This window comes from Neodothiora populina (assembly GCF_041146345.1).
Source record: "Neodothiora populina strain CPC 39397 chromosome Unknown canker_contig_5, whole genome shotgun sequence".
NCBI lineage: Eukaryota > Fungi > Ascomycota > Dothideomycetes > Dothideales > Dothioraceae > Neodothiora > Neodothiora populina.
In genome coordinates, this window is record NW_027191405.1 from 746,614 (window position 1) to 765,635 (window position 19,022).

Here is a 19,022-nt window from a genome sequence, read left to right on the forward strand (position 1 = left end):
GAAAAACACGAAACAATCCCATGGTATATATCCCTGGTGAGAGCATGAGCCCTTGCACCTTCCGGTCCAAGCAAAAATATAAAGTGAACGGCGTATCTACAAGAAGGTTCAGAAGAAGAGAAGAATAGGATCATCCCTTATGACTGAAAGTCGGCCCACCAGCCGACTTGACATGGCCAACGTCACATCATAGTCGTATGCGCGTGTACCCATGCCGTCATAAGATGAGGTAGAAGAAGAAGAAGAAGAAGAAGAAGAAGAAAATAAAGTCTTTTCGTCGATCGGCATAGCTATGATAGCGACCAGCAGGAACCATACGGAGCCTGTAGAAAGTCGATGCTGATCGACGGCGCTACCAAAGCGCGATCAAGACGAATGTATTTAGTATGAGAGCATATGCTCCTTTTTGCCTTTGTAGGCTGCAAGCTCGAGGCCTACTTCTCTCATCCTCTCTGCTCCCTTGCCTGGCTTGGGTCGCTTATGCTCACGATCCTTGCCGTTTCGGTTGCAGTGCTTTTGGTAGAGTTTCTCTCGGCGACGTTGACGCTTTTTCTCGAGACCCTTGACGATATCAATGGCTCCACGAGCGTTTACAGGCAACACCTCGTCGAATTCGGAGCTTGATAGAGAGAAAGGCGCTCTACCGAGTTTGATGACGCTCTCCACTCGTGGCAACGACGCAGTGTGAGTTGGCTGAGGTCGTTGTGCCAGAGTAGCTCGAGGCGTGAAGCTGATGCCTTGGCCTGGAGTAGCCTCGAAGGAGATGCGGCGGGAGGGAGGCGGGGAAGCGACACGGCGGGAGGGCGGTGCTGGAGACTTCCTGCCCTTGGGCGAAGTATGGCCGAAGAGGCGGCGAGGCGGAGGCGGAGATCGAGACGTGCGCTTGGATGCTGGGGGTGATTTGGTCTTGGTGCGCTTGATCGGCGCTGGAGACTTGAGAGTAGTGCGCTTTGTGGGTGGAGGAGGAGAGCGATGGACTAAACGCTTCGCAGGTGGAGGTGAACGCATGCGCAGAGGGGGTGATGGTGTCTTCCTCCTAGCACCGGCCACTGATGGTTGACGACCACGTCTGTCAGAGTCCTCGTTGTGGAGATCGATCTTGCCGTGCAGGAAATAAGGATGGTCGCTCTCGTCGACCTTCCTGTGCTCGCCATCGCTGTCGTCTTCGTCATCGTCCTCTTCGTCCATCTCGGGATCGGAGGTGGGGAATGTGGGATCGATATCTTGAGGTCTTGCCTTGTATCTGGCAGCCTTTCTCTGTTCGATACAAGAGATGTATGCCTGCTCCAGAGGCCTGTCTTCGTCGAGCGTTCCGCACACAAAGTCGGTGCTGTCTGGAAGATCTGGAGTCACTGGGCGACGGATCTTCATGGCCTTGGTCTTGCGCTTGACCTTTCCCTGGGGTGGACGGCTTTGCAGGTGTTCGGCGCTGTCCGACTCCAACGAGGACTGTGAGTTGACTCTGTGTCGAGGTGACAAGCGAAGGTTGTCGAGATGCTCCATCGAGGTAGCTGCAGTCGATCTGCCCGCGGTCCACCATTCGTTGTCACTATCATCGCCTTCACTGTCGGACACGGCGAAGCCATCCTCGTCGTCAGTCTGGAAGCCTGCGTCGGAGACCTCATCGCCAGACGCGCCGGACTCGGCCTCTTCCTCGTCTTCCTCGTCTTCCTCGTCCTCATCATCCTCGTCAACCTCATCATCGACATCGAGATCATCGTCTTCGAAGTCGTCATCTTCGAGTGCCTCCTCCTCGACTTCCTCGCCGATTCGTCTGATAATGGTCTCTTTGATAAGAGTGTCGTTTACGGTGAGGCGGTTGCGGTGACAAGTGGATTCCTCGAGCCACTGCTCAGCTTCGGTGGCGATGGGTCCAAATTCATGGAAGCGACGCTCCTCGGCAGGAATGTCTTGGTTGTCGTCACTGTATTTGCGTCTGCGAATGATCGTCGAGGGTACCTTGCGAAGACTCTTTGGAGAGTCGTTCTTGACAGTGGAATCAGAGCCGCGGTGCGCTTTGTGGATGGGCTTTGGAGAAGGTGGAGGGCGTTGCGCTCTTTTCACCGGTGCCGGACTCGTGTTCCTAGGTATCTTGATGTTCTGCAGAGATGGGGCGGAGGGCGCGGTGGGGCGCGCAGGGCAGGCAAAAGTGATAAGGCACTTGCGCTTTGGCGGTTCAGGGGATTTTTGTTCCGACGCCTCCTTTGACTGCTCTTTAATGGGCTTTGGTTCGTTCGGCTGCTTTCCACAGGCGAAGGTAATGCATCGACGGCGTCCAAGACCTGCTTCGACGATCTTCTCGGGACCTTCTGCGATACCTTCTGCGGCGATGGTAGGCTCTTTGGAAAGAGGCTTCTCTAGAGCCGGTACAGGTTCGCGTAAGACTGTCGCTGGGAATGGCGGGCTCGGGGTGCTATCTCGGGTTCCAGGGCTGGTCAAGTCATTGTCGCTAGTCAAGGAAGCGGTCGAGGCAACACTTGGGTTGCTCCACGTGGACATGCCGCGCACGACGGCGCGGGCACGATGATGCTCATCCTCGGTGTGGTCCGGTTCGGGAGAATGCAGTTGACGAGTCAGGAGCGACTCTCTACGTGCAAATGCCGGAGGAAGGTGTTTGGTGAAGGCAGTGTCGATGGTCTGCGTCTGGTGTCTGATGGCGAAGTACTCGCTTCTTTCCGGTGGCTCTTCTACGTCGCCACAAGGCTCACCAGCCATGTCGATGTTGTGGTCCATGGCGGGTGATGGTGGTGTTTGCTGTGATAGTTACTGGGAGGGTGGACGTCGACCTCTTGTATGATGTCGAAGCAATTCGTAAGCAACGATGCAATAGTCCTTGGTCGGTAGCGTTCGGTGGCTGTCGGCGCAGATGCGACTAGAGGCCAAAAAGATATGTCGAAGGCGACTGAGCTACACTAGGTACAGACAGTGTCTGGAGTATGTAAATCGCAAGAAGCGGATTTGACCCGAAGGCCTAATATTGTTATAAGAGCAAATCAGGCATGATTGTATCCGGGAGTAATGCAGATCGAAGCCGTAATGATGGTTTGTGAAAAAGAGACTGCGCCAAGGCAGTTGGGTATGATTTCAGTGACCTCAGCCACAGATGGGAAGGTGGAAGAAGCGCAGAAACTGGGTTGTTGGTTTTGAGGGACGCTGCTGCTGATCAAGCCCGGACGTCTGAGTCGGGTGGTCGAAGGGTGGCGAAGACGTCGAGGCTGTGAATCAGAAATGATCTCCCCAATCACAGCTCACGTGGACTGGCCCAATAATGAAGTGGAAGTCAAGATGGGAGAGTGGAGAGGACAAAGCTATGGAGCAGAGATGAATGAAAACGAAAAGGAAGACGGCGCGAGTTTGGAGGGAGCAAATGGGCAAACGGGTGTGCGAAAGCACGAGTAACGAATCCGAAAAGTGCGGGTGTGGGTGTGGACCGGTCTTTACGCCAAAAAGAATGCGCTGCGGTGCACTGCGTCTGTGAAGCCTGTTAAGCCTAAGCCTAAGCCTAAGCCTAATTGTGCCTTTGTAATTATGAGCCTATGAGGGGATTTGCGCTCTGATCAAGTTTGGAAAGCTTGGGAAAAAAAAAGGTTCACACTCTCTCTCGTGTCGTGCCTCTTTCTCCTCCTCCTTCTCACACGCTCACACGCACATTTCATTCGCACGGACCGCTTTTCCCGCACACTTTGCTGACCGCTCGCTGCTGCGACGCCGCGACGCTGCCCGGCTGGCTGCCCACCCGCTGCTCACCCACTCCTGTCAAACCAAGCCTCGATTCGCACAGTTTTTACAGAGAAAAAGAGGCGTTACCGATCCAGTGATCACCGCTGTGCCTGCAGATGCTCGTCCCTCGTATCAAGTACTCATTATTGCTACACCGGTGTATACACCCAAGGTCAGCACCTAGCCTGTGTATACCTTACTTGTTCTCTACGTACTGTGTTTCTATGCATGGGGGATCATCATTGCTCTCAACCATTACCCATCTTCTAATGTCATCGAATTGACCCCCCTGTGCTTGTGTTTTGGTTTGACTCCCCCGACATCGTGACCTCCCCGCTCATAAAGCCTCTAAGGTCGCGCTCAGGCTTGTTACAGTTCATCGCGTAGATCCACCTCTAAATCACCGACGTCATTCCCCTAACGGCGCCGTGGGCCAAACCGTGATTTTATGGTATTGGACAGTAACCACCACTGCAGGTGAGCAATTGGCCCTAATGTGCTGGCTGGCTTTACTGCACACTACTCAGCGACCCTTCATATTACTCACTAGCGCTGCTGTTATGCGATCGAGTGATGGGTTATGCTGCCTCACACTCGTCACAGGCCGGCTGATGCACCTCTCAATCCTCGGGTATAGCGGGACGCCTCGGGGAATTTTGTCTCTTTGTGCCTTGTTGGTCACTCACTGAGCGCGGCCCCAACGACGCCTGCCGAACGGCTGAACCCCTTCGGACATGTTGTCCTGCATTGCAGCCTGTGCAGCTTCCGGCCCTGCGGCATTTTCTCGCAGCCACTCAGCGCACTGCGGGTGCAAATGGAAGCATCGTAACCCCCCAGACGACGACGCATGCACACCTAACCAACATTTGATTAGAATCCCACAATCTTATCCCCTTCGAACCCAGCATGGAACAGCTCTCCTTGGCGGCAAATCTCACCAAATGAACTGCCATTTCCCCCGCATAACAAATCCAAGCACTACACCGCTTGGACTCTGAGATCGTAAAATAGACACTGCCCGTTAGACGAACGTTAGTAGCCGCCTCCAGCTCTTTACCGCTTTTCACTATCTGGCCTCAAGTGCCAATGTCTCTCTTTCCGATGGTAACATTGTTGTGCTGGTTGTTGTTACATCCCAGCGAAAATCAACGGCCATTCCGCAGAGCCGAGCAACCACAAGACCTAGCCTTTGACATGACCGACATGATGCCTCGCATACGATACATCTGTCCTCGTGCTCTTCAAAGAGTGCATGAAACGTGGGGGGGTTTGCCCCTTAGGGTGTTGGCTGCATGACAGCCAAAACACCGCTTGCGCAGACCACTGACCACCATATCAGATGCTAGCCAAAAGTACAGTAAATCATCACAGCCATCAGCGCTCGACCCCCACAATCTTGATCGCGTTTTAGTGCGAGTCCTCGGATGTGCATGTAAGATTAGGCCTAGCCCAAGGTAATAGAGCGATAGAGAGCTATGTCGCAAAAACTGGCCCTTGATTATTTACAAGTATCACGTTGTTCACGTGCTACACAGATAAATCCATTAGTTCGGGCCTTTGGTGAGGTTGTGATTCGACCAGACAACTGTCCTGGTGTTGAGCATACTGTACGCGCTCCCCAAGCATGTACCTTCGTATCTCCGCTCGGCCTTTCAACGTTCACTGTATCTTGGGCTTTCATCTCACATCAAAACAGACGCGGCGTCTAAAGATCGTCATCGATGTGGAAGATGCACATCAGACATATGGTATGTACAGTATAGGAACGTCGACCGCGGCATGAGCTCGCGTCTTTGACTCGTCTGACTCCTCTTTGCCTACTGTGCATGGATGAACAGCTGATGCGAGAAGTGAAGCTCCTTGGACATCCGACCCGCTTCGTCAGATGAGGTGAGTGTCGCCTTCTCTTGCATGCAAGTTTACAGCGGTCACAAGGGTACTGTACACTCGAGATGCCGACGTCACGTATTATGTGTATCCTAAGATACCGAAGTGCTTGTATCATGGCGATGACTGCAAGCATTGTCTGCTCAGAATTAGGCTACGGAGTTACCTTTATCACGGTCAACGGAAGATTCACAGCACTACGGGAAAAAGTGGAATGCTGTTGCATGCTCTCTGATCATTGAGCACTGACGGCGATCCAGAGCTGTCACGACCCAGTCGCTTCGCTTGAAGCCCCTTATATATTGCGCATGATGCCTCGGGGCCGGGTCCTTGGTGTAGAGACAGAACAGACCGGCTCGTAACTGGCTCCTGGGCTGCGATCCGGGCATATCTGCCCAACCACGAGGACGGATGACAGTACGGAGTATTCCTTATTGCAAAACAGTGTAACGTGCAAGTTAGGGTCCAGCTGTTTCATGTCCCAGCATTCACCAGTATGTTTTATGAGTCGCACCGTGCTACCATGTTACAACATCATCGCCGCTCAGCATTGCGATACTGCAAGATAAGCCATACTTGGAACAAGAGACTCTGCATTACCAAGTTTCGCCCCCTTCCCCTGGTAAATCTCGCGTGATGGTGCGACTGATCTAATACGCTTCTACATGGTAAGTTGTACGATGTGGGCAGTGCTTCCCAGACGATCTCCTTTCTCGTATCTTGCAAGCTCCCCTGCATGTCCGGCATGTCACAACTTCGTCCACTGTATTTTATCAAACAGTAGGACATCTATTCTCTTTCCCTATCTCACTCTCTTCCTTCACAACCCGCAGAGCAGGCACCTGCATATCCTGCATCATTAGGACATCCAAGCGATCAGATAGAGTGTCCACTCTATCGATCAAGTCCATGAGGACCTGAGTCATCGGCCTCAACCTCTTTGTCACCGTTACAGCAATGCGGGTGTCAATATCTTGGGCGGACTCTGCCTGACTAGCGACCACGCTGTACTTCCTCGAGATCGGCCTCTCGGTCGTGTGAGGAATTGACTGACGTGTCGCTGTTCTGGGAGTCATGTCAGAGCTGTGTTGGTTGCCACTGGTCCTCGGCCTACGCAGGGCTTTTTTTATCACTTTCTCGAAGACCTGGACGTGTCTGGTATCATGGACTGGACATCTGAACAGGCCCATCCGGATCGCAGCACTTATGATATGCGTAAGTTTCGCTGACATGTCGCCCGCCAGGAACTTGTCACACACGACATAGAAGATGGCACTCGCCAGAGGTCGATTGTATGAGTTACTGATGGACACTTGATGACCGGTGGGCGCAGCTATCACACCCTGGGACAGAAGGGCTGATAGGTACGGGGCGTCCGAGAAGCTACATTCTTGCTCATGGACTTGTGCAGTGAGGCGTAGGTAAAAGCATTGCGGACAGCCCTGATCGCTGTCGCCATGGCCAGCCTGTTCAGCTGTGCCTTTGCTTGGTGCATGCATTGCCAAAAAGTAGCTGTGTCCTTGCAAGTCCGGATATTTGATCTCGTATGGTGAACTTTGCAGGTAAAAGGCATGTGTGCCTAATCCGTGTGTATTACACTCAATAACCATGTATTGGTAAGAACTGCAGACTCGACACTATTAAGCGCTTCTTCTACTCCTTCCTACCTCCTGCTCGCATGTTTTGTTATGAAGATGAGCACAAAGTACTTACATGTACCGTACCAAGCGTATAACGGTGCCCCTGCGTACAGTACAGTACACTGGTAGATCTACCTCTGGAGTACGCACAGCCTGTGCTCACTAAGACTGACGGGTCTTTAAGTCGTCTTCGTTCCTCGTATGGGCACCGTTATTGGATTGTAGAAGAGTAGTGGATGCGTTGTAGTGGCTTAAGTGGGTATTGGTCGTTGCATATCAGACTGCTTGCGCGAGTCCTCGTTTACACTGTGTGTACATATTATTTGTCTATGCCATATAATTATGGCCCTTTCATAAGACAAGAGAACCAGTAAACGACTCTGCGCTACCATCGCTGATTGCTCGCATCTTATTCTATCGAACCTATTGTGCAAAGGAAGAAGTCCATCTCACACACCACCTCCACCTTCGCGATCCAGGGCTCACTAACCAAGCTAGTTTCAACTGGCCGAACAAGTCAACACTGTAACATCAGCATTGTTGAACCATGCCATGCTCCAGCTACATGATAGCAATGTTATCCGAGTAAAACAACGAATGACATGTACACAACACAACACCGGCCTCTAACCCCCTGCGCGAACGAGGATCTCGATACAACCCACAATGCGGACATATGTGCTTATAGAACGTAGTGGTACATCACGAGACCTCGAAAAGCGTGTTTCATCAGACGAAACGGTACGTCTTGTTTCTTGGGTCCAGGGACTGGTCTACAGTACAAGTCACATGAAAACAGCAACTCAGATTACTGTCTTTAGCAACGATGAATGTAACGGAAAAGGGGGGCGGTGACAAGAGAGAGTAGAAACGAGACAGGGTCGCCATAGGGTATGGACGCTTCACCGCCGGAGACAGAATGAACGGGCGTCAGGCCGGGACTCGAAGAGCTCGGACCAAGTGAGGTGGGCGAGAAGATGTGATGGGTGTCGATGCCGTTTCGGCCCTGTATCGGCGGGGTGGGCTCACTCTGTTCGCCCTACCGACGATTCAAGAATAGTCACGAGTCACTAGACAAGTCGTATGCTCGACTTGTGAGTTACTTAGTGGTTTCCGGTAATTGTTCTTTTCCAGGTAAGCTCCCAGGAAGAAGGGGAACGACAGACTCGAACTGGAGACTGAAGAGAACAAAAGAAAATAGATATGGCTCCCAAATACCTTACCGGCGATAAGGCCGGAATTGACGAGTTCCTTTCGAGATTCGATGTATGATATGACCCATTCTTCATGAAGTGTCGAGGGCATGAAGTGCTGATCTGTGGAATCGCAGGTGTTTCTATTCGACTGCGATGGTACGCTTGACCTCTCATCCGCTCTGTAGCAGGATGGTATAATCCCGATATCACATGATTGCAGTACCGCGACTCTGCCATGTGCAACGAAAGACAAGAAACATTGGTTGACGTTATGAGAAGGATAGGCGTCCTATGGTCTGGCGATCACCTCCTCCCAAGCACGGCGGAAACGCTCGAGATGCTGAGGAGCAAAGGCAAGCAGCTCGTCTTCGTCACCAACAACAGCACAAAATCGCGCGAGGACTACAAGAAGAAGTTTGACAAGATGGGCATACCATGCAAAGTGGTAGGTTGTTGACTGCTTGTGCAGCAAGACAAAACGACTCAGGGATCTAACATACGAGGGAACAGGAGGAAGTCTTCGGATCAGCGTACAGCGCCGCCATCTACATTTCACGAATCCTCAAGCCGCAAGCTCCCAAGAACAAGGTGTTTGTGCTAGGTGAGAGCGGTATCGAGCAGGAACTGGCGACGGAGAATGTGCCATACTGCGGCGGCACAGACCCCAGCCTCCGTAGGGACATGGAGCCGGAGGACTACACCAACATCGCCAATGGCAGCATGCTGGATCCCGAAGTCGGCGTGGTGCTTACCGGGCTCGACTTCCACGTCAACTACCTCAAGCTGAGTCTCGCGTTCGCCTACCTCAGGAACGGAGCGACTTTTCTGGCTACAAACACTGATTCCACGCTGCCCAACTCGCACACGCTTTTCCCTGGCGCTGGTTCCGTCGGAGCACCACTCGTCAAGGCTATTGGACGCGAAGCATTGGCACTGGGCAAGCCCAGCCAGGCGATGATGGATGCGATCGAGGGCAAATTCCAATTCGACCGTAGCAGGACGTGCATGGTCGGAGATAGACTCAATACGGATATCCAATTCGGTATTGAGGGCAAGCTCGGAGGCACGCTTGCCGTGCTCACCGGTGTCAGCAGGAAGGAGGACTTCCTCGCCGAGGACGCACCGACTGTGCCTACTGCTTATCTTGACAAGCTAGGTGATCTTATGGGTTAGAGTAGAGGGGACAAGGAGACGATAGAGGATTGTGGATAGACGCTTGTGGATAGACGTCGATACAATTGTCTATACAATGTTTTATGCAAGTACTTGTGTCCTAGACGGATACTTATACAAGGGTGCACGGCCTTTATGCAGCCAAAGTCCATTTGTCGCGCGACGCGTCCCCCGCGTCTCCTTCCATTTACGTGAACCTTTCTTGCACTCATTCCACCTACTTTACTTATACCATTCCCAATTGCTCTCTTGAACATATTCAACATCCTAAATACACAAAGGAAAATACAACCATGTTGGCGGCAAGGCCCATAAACCGCATAGACTCGAAACGGCGGACAATCATCGATCCTCGAAAGAAACAGTTCGCCAAAGCACAATGGCAGGAACACGACTACAAGCATCGCATGAACTTTTACACTCTGCCTCCTACCGGCGACGTGACACTCGAGCAGTTTGAGGAATGGGCCATCGCGAGACTGAAGGGTTTGTGGTGTTGTTTTCATCACCGAAACCAGAGACAGAAAGACTGACACGAAAACCAGTGCTCGCCGAACTCGAAGCATGCCAATTCCGCAACCGCAGTCCGGAAGAAACGACAGAGCACATGCGCCCCATCCTGGCCAAATACCTTCCTCTGTCGCAGAACTCATCACGCGCATCAGATATCGATGTCGAGCGAAAGAGAGATCACTACTCCCACTGGACCCTCAGGCTCGCCTTCTCCACCACCGAGGATCTCCGAAAACGCTTCGCCAGACTCGAGACTCAGCTCTTTCGCTTGCGTCTGCTTCAGGATGACTCGAGAGAGCGAAAGGCGTTCATCGGTGACTTGAAGCTCGAGTGGGATAGTGTCTCGGACGAGGAGAAGAGCAGGATCGGAGAGCAACTCCGGGCGGCGACAGGACTCTGGAAGGGCGAAGAGGAGGATTGGTTCAAAGTGGACTGGGAGCAAGTCCCTGAGCTGGTGGAGCAGAGGAAAGTCTTGTTGAAGATGGGCAAGGCTTTTGTTCATGTCAGAGAACAACTGAGCATGGTCGTTGGTGAATTCAGCAGACAGCTTGAGGCCGGCCTCGAGGTGAGTTTCCGTCTCCATCCAATTCCCTTTCCTCGATGATCAAAAAACACACTGACACGAAAGCAACCACAGCTCTCAGCCCGTGCTCTCCCTCGCATGGACGAAGACAACCGCCTGTCCCCGATCCTGACCCATCTCTCCAAGTCCTTCACAGCACCAGACGCAGCCTACAGCGCCGACGCATCCTCGATCGGCGACACGACAGCAATAAACGCAAACACAATCGACGCCTTGTCCGTGCATTTCCCCCTCTGCATGCGCAACCTGCACCGCGAGCTGCGCAAAAACTCGCACCTCAAACACTACGGCCGTCTGCAATACACGCTCTTCCTCAAAGGCATCGGCATGGACCTGAACGAATGCATCGTCTTCTGGCGACAAGCCTTCAAGCTGATGACCGAAGACAAGTTCAAAAAGGAATACCTGTACAACATCCGGCACGCCTACGGCGACGTCGGGGGGGACTCGAACCGGCGCGGCCGCGGATACACGCCCTACTCGTGCCAGAAACTGCTGACCGACGCCACCGCCTCGGCATCAGGCCAGTCCCACGGATGCCCGTACCGCACCTTCTCGCCCGAGAACCTCGTCGCTCTCCTCCAAGCCACCGGCGTCTCGGACCGCGAAGTCCTCAAGGGCGTGCGCGAAGACGTCGCGCGCCAGCGCTACCACATCGCGTGTAATCGCGTCTTCGACTCCACCCACGCCAGAGAGCTGAAGAAGGTCAAGGACGGCAACCTGTGGCCGCTTAGTGAGCTCGACACCATCTTGCATCCGAATACTTATTTCAAGAGGAGCTGGCAGCTGGAGAGGATCGAGAAGGGCGTCATGGGGTTGCCGGATGGGGGGGGCGCCGAGACTTCTTTTTGAGGGGGCTTGTGGTTGCGTGGGTTTGGTTCTATGGAGGTTTTGCGTTTTGCCGTGATCTTGTGAGGAACAAGGGGGTCGTAGCCTCTGGGCTTTTTGTTGGAATGACGGGACCGCTTCAGGCAGAGAGGGAAAGGAGTTTTTGTGGGACTTTCTGGGTTGCTGAAATGCCTGAAATAAGAACGAGAGACTCTCCTCGGCAATGGCGTTTAACGGAACGCGTACAAGGGCGTGTCTTTTAGGACTCAGCGCAGCGCAGCAACGATAGGGTTAGACAGTAGTAGGTCGCATACCAATGAATAATCGACAACAACACGACGGTGACTATGACCTCCTTCATTCACCTCCCCAACCCAATGAGGCAAGTTGCCAGAGCCAGGTACGAATTGAATACTGTCACAGAAGTGTATCAGCTTATGTTTGTCCCATTATCCACACCCTTAAGTCATGATGCGCCAGTGTGGTCTGACACTCTCCCACCAGGACTCGCTTTACCCCTTCTACTCGCCCTCTGCTCTCGCTCCTTTTGGCTAGACGCCCTAGAGGCCTCCCTGAGCCATCCTTGCTGGAAGGTGCCCTGTCGTCGGTCCCTTCGCACAACCTCGCTCGGCTTCATCGTCGCTCTAGGTATACCTGTGCCGCTCTGATAGGGCGCGAGACCGGCCAGTGTCCCTCTTCGTGTGGCCGTAGATGGATCGATTCGAGGTGCGTCCACTGACGGGATACTATCGGAGACGAGAGACGCTCGAGACCTCGACGGGTGGCGTGAAGGTTCTGCGGCAGGCAATGCTGCTGTGGAAAACAATGGCGTGAGGTCGTGACTGCTCAGTACTTCGCTTGGTAGGCGTATCATGTTCGAAGACATCGCTGACTGCTCTCTTGAAGACGAACCAGGATTAATATTGTCTTTTTCATCGACCACACCAGACGCTAAGGACGAAGCGGACTGGCCTAATACAGACACTGTTGGCAGCATTGCGGAAGGAAGACACGGTGGAGTGTTCGCCCTTGATGCTGGGGGCGTAGTCAAAAAGTCTCCTGGCATCTGTGAGGACCGTCTCGAAGGCTGGACGAGAGAAGATTCAAACTTCGGCTCTGCGCTCGTTTGTACCTCATCTTTCAGTGAAGCTGGCTTCACCTTTGATTGTTCAGTGTCTATAGGTCTGGACACTGGGCCGAGGCCAAGGTCATCCGCAGTAGCATGGATGGAATCAAGTAGTTGTGGGACGGAAGGACGGAGCATAGTTGGATCCGCATCTAGTACCACCAAGTGCTTGCCCTCAGCCTCACGCTTAATTGCAGGCGTGCCTTCGATTTCAGAGTCCGGAAAGGCTGCCACTGCCTCGGAGACTCTAGCAAGATCATGAGAAAGCTCCTCCAACCGTTCCGGACTCGAGACGCCATCCTGGAGATTGGTGACAACCTTATCAAGAGTACCTCGATGTTCGATGATGATTGCATCCAACATGACGCCCAAGTCAGCGGTAACAATTGAAGGGTATTCTTCTAGTTCAAGGCCTGTTACAGATGCCCCTGGTAAACAGAACATTTGATGATCGTATGTGACGCCTATCAGTGCATTTGGCGTAGGATCATACTCGGAGATTGGGGTGCCAGGTTCTGTGATTGTCGAGCTTGGCCCAGAGTTCGTATGCTCGGAACTGCTCTCATCGTCGTTCTGTTTCGCTGTCTCACGCTTTATGATTTCTTGCTCGGCAAGACAATCAGGACATGGCTCTAGGGAGACTACAAACCTGCTCGTTCAGCAACACTTCAACATCAACCAGTTACTCAATCTTCTGACAGCGCAGATTTGACGCACCAGAGACAGGCTTTTCTTGTGTGCTGGCTGAGCTAGCTCCCGTTTCAAGAGTGCACCCATGCCGTGGACATATAACGCGATCCCTAGGGACGTCGGGCTCAGATATAGGCTGGCGGTACTCCTCTAGTCCACCCTCGAACCGCGAAGGTAGTCCAGATCGATGTCGGGTCGGTAGAGGATAATGTAGATATGTCTCAGGCTGACGATCCCCGCCCCGTCGGTTGTATGAACGAGCGCTTCCAGCCGTTGGAGTCGCCAGGTCCGGGCTGCTGCTGATTCCTTCAGCAGGAATTGATTTCTGGGTCGCACTCGAGGCCCCGGCAAGATTGTTGATTAGCCGCACACGATCCGCAACCTTACTACGCCCAAGACCGTGTTTTCGAGGGGAATCAGGACTGTCAGATGTGGTGACGGCGGAAGATGCGGTGTTTGTAGCCTTCTAGGCGTACCCTGAGTTTCCCTGCGTGGTAGATGAGTTGGTCGCGCTTGTGGAATCCGGACGATTTGATGAGAGACTTCGTCCTGCGAAGGAGTCCAGAACCTGGGGCATTCGTCGTCATTGAGCAGGCTGGAGAAGTTGCGTGATCTACCAATATCAATAGAATGGGAATAATGAAAGAGAATGGACGTATTTCAGGCGGACGCTGGAAGAGAAATATTGAAATAAGAGACCGAGTGAATGATACTAATGGGTTCATGGCATTCTGTGGACGTAGCACATCGCCGGGTCGCTCCTTCTCACCTTGACCAGCTTACACAGGTAGCAGATCATTTTGTGCGGTCAAGTCAATTTCACAGACACAGTCTGGACATAAAATGGAAAAGGCGTCAACCGCTGAGAAGCCTGTTTTTGACTTATGATACATTTACGACGGAGACACAAGGTATCTATTTACACATGCACCTACTTGAGGTGGGCCTGGAGGCTCTCCAAAACCTGTCAAGGGGTCAGTATCGGAGGGTTTTGTACAACCAAGAGATGGCGATGGCATACCTCGAGCTCAATCTTGGCCTCGGCGATGTCCTGCTCACTGCCGCTGCCGCTGGCAATCTTCTGTGCCTCGGCGATCTGGCTTCTCACGGCCTGGTGGGACGAGTTAGCGATTCATCACACACGAAGGGGGGCTCTTCCGGAAAAGTTGAGCTGTACCTCGGGGCTGAAGTCCTCGAGAGGGTAACCCTCAACGGCGTTGATGCTGAGCTTGGAACCGGGCTGGACAGTTGCGAATCCTCCGGAGACTGAGAGGGAAAAGTCAGTCATTCGTTCTACACAAAAGCCGCCCGCAGTGCTCTACACGTTGCGATCCTGCTCTTCTTTCTTGATCTGTTCCTCCAGATGCAAAGTTGTGTGACGTACGGAAGAACTGTTTGCTGCCGGCGGACTCCTCAATGACCTCAACAAGACCGGGCTTGAGCTGCTCAATGGAGGGAACGTGGCTGGCGAGGACACCCATGTCACCGGACTCGGCGGGGATGTTGACCTGAACGCTGTTGTCGATTGTCAGTAAAAGATGGGTCGTATCAGCGGCGAAGCTGTGATTTGCGCAAGAGTCGGAGGTTCGGAGGGGAGGTGTCGTACACATCCTGGGACTTGTAGATGGCCTGGTCACCGGTTCGGTCAGCTCTTTCCTGTTCAGATATCCTCGTATCTCTCTGCCATATCTCTTCAATTGACAGTCACGGATGCTTGTCGCGTACCTGGTGAGGAAGAGCGAGGGAGAGCTTGATCTTGTCAGAGGCAACGTCGGCGTAGCCTCTTCGTGCCAGGGGAGCGGCGAAAGCGGTAGGGCGAGCCCTGATGGCTGCGCGAGCGACACGGAAGGAGTTCATGATTGGCGACTGGTATGAGGATGGTCAATTGCAGTGTCGGATTCCTGGCGGCTTCAAATGTCCAAACGTTGTTACACTCTCCCTCTGAACTTGACCAGCAGCTGCTTGCGAGCCGGATCTTGCCGTTCAGACTTTCCGGCCTTGGCGTTGACCTTACCGTACCTACCTTAACTTACGGCACCTACCTTACTTTACTGGACAGTACTGTTTCTTACCTGACTTTTATCTCGCATCAACTGCTGTGGAAGCGATCATGCAGTGCAGTACAATATAGTAATATGTGACAACGCTTGCCACCTTAGTTGTCCTTGCTATCCGACTGTGGTAGCTTCGAGTCTTGTCCATGTCCCCGAGCTGCCTATCTTATCTGCTACAGAATGCCAGTGCTTGGCCTCGAACAACCGCCAGGCAAAAGTGCACAGCAATGCCTCTTCTAACGCAGATTATCACTACACCAGGCGCTTGACATACGAGAGCGGCGTGAGGTACTCATTGATATCTGATTTCCATCGTGTCGAATATGACGTGCCAAGCTCATCCCATATTGTATCTCAGAACTTTGACATCGCTGCGAACGGTTGTCGGATTCATAAAAACCCGAAATCTCAATGGTGCTCATACGTTCATACCGCAGCTCCACCAGTCTAGAGTCGTCAGTAAAAACGCCTTCAGACCTCACGACCTCTCGACCAAGAGCCGGACAACAAGATTCACTTGTAGGCTTGTTGAGCACTTCGCAGGCAACACCACAGATTGATCGGCCGGATACTGGCTTCTGCGATCAATACACTGCCTATCTCCGATATCCAGCGGTAAGTCTTATAGGACGTCTACCTGTTATCGGACGTCGCTCCGGCTCTGTGAATAGCTTGTTGTCCTTTTCTCGCTTATTAGTGAAGCACATGTGTAACTTACTATATCCCGCACCTCCAAGTTCATGCAGAACCGATGCCGCTCGGTCCTTCTGATTTTGGGAGGACAGCCAAGTCATCTTGCCAGTGAGCAACCGCGGAGCACCCCATTCCAGGTCTAATCTGACGAATGTGGCCAAAAGGTTTGCTTGTGACTGAGCAAGGTAGTGGATAGACGTCTCATCAATACATCGATCGTCTTGGGAACTTTTTATTGGTCAGAAGATCAAGCACCCGAGAATATCTGTACGACTTTCATGCAAGAATCCCGGGACCGTCATACCCGCCATCATAAAAGTCCAGACACCATGCTTCTGGGAGCCTAATCATCGTTCTACGGAGGCAGACTCCTCGTGGCCCTGATAGCCGCGATAAGCTTGCTGAGCGCTGCAATTGACATCCAGATCGTAGAGGAATGGTTCACAAGCGTAACCAGCATGGTCTTTCTTGCAATCGAGAGCCAGTAATGGACTAGGGCCAGATGACATGTCCGCCTATCTTCTTCCTACACGCATCAGCCTGACAACGACGGCATGTACCATCTATCAGTTTTTCCTTGACGGCGATGCGGCTACGTGCTTCATTACTCGAGCTCCATCCACTCTTGTTTGCTCCGTTATGGTCCAGAAATCTGCGTGTACACCATTTCGAGTCTCAATCGAGGTATAAAATCGCGCTCATTGATCGCCTGAGACGCAGATAACCCCACCTCGGAAGCAGCCATCCTTTTCGTAATACTGACTGGAATTTATCCCATGACATTTGTCCAAAGGTGCTACTGGCTACCGATAATGCTATTGATGCAATGGTTGCATGTCTTGCTTCCTTGCAAGCCATTTTTCAAGTTTTCAGTCCTCTCGTTACAGGTGCAAGTGGGTATAAAATGCAGCATTCCATTGCAAGGTCGGGTCGGTCTTTCGAACTGGAAGTTGAACGTGAACCAGAAGGACATAGCAGGCTTCCCCTTCGCTACAGTCTTTGACACATTGGAAGCGCAGCCAGACCACAGTCAGAACACCAGCCTTACAACGGGTCTGTTTTGGTCGCGGGCAAAGCTCGTTACATGAGTACTAATATCCTTGACAGGAAGCGAAGCCAGCACTGACGTGGATTTGACTTTGACCAAAGGAGAAGGTGACTTTGAGATCACCAAATCGTTGCATCTAGTGAACATGGACATCCTCGTCCGTAGCCCTGAGGTGTCTCGTCAAGCCGCCCCCGATTTTCTCAATCGCGTGGCCATGGATGGCCGCGTTGACAGTTTCCGCAACAGTGCTCAAGAGAACTGGAAACGAAGATCAGGAGATGAGCAAGCAGAGTACGACCTGTCACCGCGGCTCCCTGCTCCACCTGGCTACGTGTTGTACCAGGCTCATATCAAACTCAAACCGTCTGCCTGGCTACCCGGGCACCACCTACCGGCCTTCTCGATCATCGATGGTCGACGATATGCGCGCGAGGAAGACATGCTGATCCCTTCGGCTACAGCAAAGAGGAACAAGGGCAGCAACAGCGCCAAAGCCTATCGCTGCCCATCAGGGGACGACGAACCATGGGCAGCGGCAATCGTTCATCAAGCTAACATCAAGGAGTACGTGTATACCGGGAACGCAGAGATGGATCTGAAGGCGCTGAGGGCATACCTGGAACGACTGACCAAGGCGATTGGCACATTGGATGCCTATGTGCCAGGTGACAGGGCGGCAGCGGCCAATCGATGGGTCACGAGGCACCACATCGAGGAGGTGAGAGACGACGTGAGGGAAGAGGTGCAGGCGGTGCTCACAGAAGTCGACGATCCCAACGAAGAGGGCTATGTCAGCTTCGATGAGTTTGACATGGGTCTGCCACCGCTCCCTAGACGGAGGCCAAAGGGGTATGTATGGAGGTGCAGGATTTGAGAAGATGGCGGGGAAAAGGTCTTGGACACGGCAGTCTGTTCCTCTTTTTCTTCTCTTTATCCGAGAACAGGTGTTTGCTTCTGACCTAGGGTTTATTCTCATGACTTTTCGGCTGGTTTATGATGCGTGCTGCTGATCTGCGTGTGGGGATGATCCGATAGCTTTCTTACGGTGGATATCAAAAGAAGTTGTGTGTTTGTTGTTCTTCAGCCATACTTGGCCAATCAATTGCAAAAAGCTATGATATGCAGTGACGGTAGCTGTCCGCCAGAGGGGGTGTATTATAGCAAGATGAGTCCATGTACCGGAAACCCCCATCTCGCTCCGTTCTGACCTTGCTGATCCTCTTGTTTGCCCCATTTTCCCCGAAACGCCAACGCTTGTTTTATCGAATGTATTGTTCTTTGCTCATGTAGTGGTGCCTTGCAGCATCGTTCTTCCGTCAAGTGGGTGTAGCTGTAGCCGTGTCCGTTGCGCGGTCGCTCGGCATCTGCATCGAGTTCTACTCGTCTGCAAGCCCGCTGCCGTCGCGACTGCGATGGAAGCAGCAAGTCAGTACGCGGCCGTATGCGATTGATATTTCTCTCCAGGCAGAAAGCGGACTCACGGGATATATCTAGCACCAGCACCCTCGATAGTCGCAATGATCTCTTCAGGCAACTACAGTCCAACAACATCAGCAAGCAATCCCCGACCGGCGCAAAAAGACCAAACCCACAATGCCAGTGACCTTGACAGCGTAAACGCCCGGCACATAGCCCTCGAGGCGCTGCCACCTGGCGACCCAGCTAGAGGTGGGATCCGACAGCGTGATGAGGCCCTCGTAGACCTGACTCGTGCACTCCTGGATCGAGTCCTCGTGGCCCGCGAGTTCGAGGAACTCTTCGCAGTTCGGACAGCCCTCGCGGCGGAAGCGCGACGACGGCATCACGATGCTGCAGACCATGCAGGCGCGCAGTTGGCGGTGTTGGCCTGGGGGCACGTAGTTGGACATTCT

The 19,022-nt window shown here is 52.8% G+C and overlaps 6 protein-coding genes across 8 annotated transcripts; 3 read left to right on the forward strand and 3 right to left on the reverse strand.

The window, feature by feature from the left end:
* Nucleotides 1-381: 381 nt before the first annotated feature.
* On the reverse strand, nt 382-2,733 carry AAFC00_005243 (uncharacterized protein; the record flags this gene model as incomplete). Of its 2 annotated transcripts, none has more annotated exons than XM_069344994.1 (1): nt 382-2,733. In XM_069344994.1, one exon carries the CDS (start codon nt 2,731-2,733, stop codon nt 382-384), a length of 2,352 nt encoding a protein of 783 aa, XP_069202826.1. The 2 variants fall into 2 exon arrangements, with proteins under 2 accessions (XP_069202826.1, XP_069202825.1); XM_069344993.1 differs by having other exon boundaries at nt 382-2,499.
* Nucleotides 2,734-8,450: 5,717 nt separating this feature from the next.
* Nucleotides 8,451-9,616, forward strand: AAFC00_005244 (uncharacterized protein; the record flags this gene model as incomplete). Its single annotated transcript, XM_069344995.1, has 4 exons — nt 8,451-8,513; nt 8,578-8,599; nt 8,728-8,888; nt 8,954-9,616. 4 exons carry the CDS (start codon nt 8,451-8,453, stop codon nt 9,614-9,616), a joined length of 909 nt encoding a protein of 302 aa, XP_069202827.1.
* A 293-nt stretch (nt 9,617-9,909) lies between these two features.
* On the forward strand, nt 9,910-11,564 carry AAFC00_005245 (uncharacterized protein; the record flags this gene model as incomplete). The annotated part of the gene is made up of 3 exons (XM_069344996.1): nt 9,910-10,102; nt 10,162-10,694; nt 10,767-11,564. The coding sequence occupies 3 exons, from the start codon at nt 9,910-9,912 to the stop codon at nt 11,562-11,564; spliced, it is 1,524 nt and encodes a 507-aa protein (XP_069202828.1).
* Nucleotides 11,565-14,287: 2,723 nt separating this feature from the next.
* AAFC00_005246 (uncharacterized protein) lies at nt 14,288-15,213 on the reverse strand (the record flags this gene model as incomplete). 2 transcript variants are annotated; one of them, XM_069344997.1, is made up of 6 exons in its annotated part: nt 14,288-14,320; nt 14,378-14,467; nt 14,534-14,622; nt 14,741-14,871; nt 14,963-14,985; nt 15,082-15,213. In XM_069344997.1, 6 exons carry the CDS (start codon nt 15,211-15,213, stop codon nt 14,288-14,290), a joined length of 498 nt encoding a protein of 165 aa, XP_069202829.1. The 2 variants fall into 2 exon arrangements, with proteins under 2 accessions (XP_069202829.1, XP_069202830.1); XM_069344998.1 differs by lacking the exon at nt 14,963-14,985 and having other exon boundaries at nt 15,065-15,213.
* A 2,083-nt stretch (nt 15,214-17,296) lies between these two features.
* On the forward strand, nt 17,297-18,025 carry AAFC00_005247 (uncharacterized protein; the record flags this gene model as incomplete). The annotated part of the gene is made up of 1 exon (XM_069344999.1): nt 17,297-18,025. One exon carries the CDS (start codon nt 17,297-17,299, stop codon nt 18,023-18,025), a length of 729 nt encoding a protein of 242 aa, XP_069202831.1.
* Nucleotides 18,026-18,527: 502 nt separating this feature from the next.
* On the reverse strand, nt 18,528-19,019 carry AAFC00_005248 (uncharacterized protein; the record flags this gene model as incomplete). Its single annotated transcript, XM_069345000.1, has 3 exons — nt 18,528-18,558; nt 18,633-18,685; nt 18,744-19,019. 3 exons carry the CDS (start codon nt 19,017-19,019, stop codon nt 18,528-18,530), a joined length of 360 nt encoding a protein of 119 aa, XP_069202832.1.
* Between the last annotated feature and the right edge of the window lie 3 nt (nt 19,020-19,022).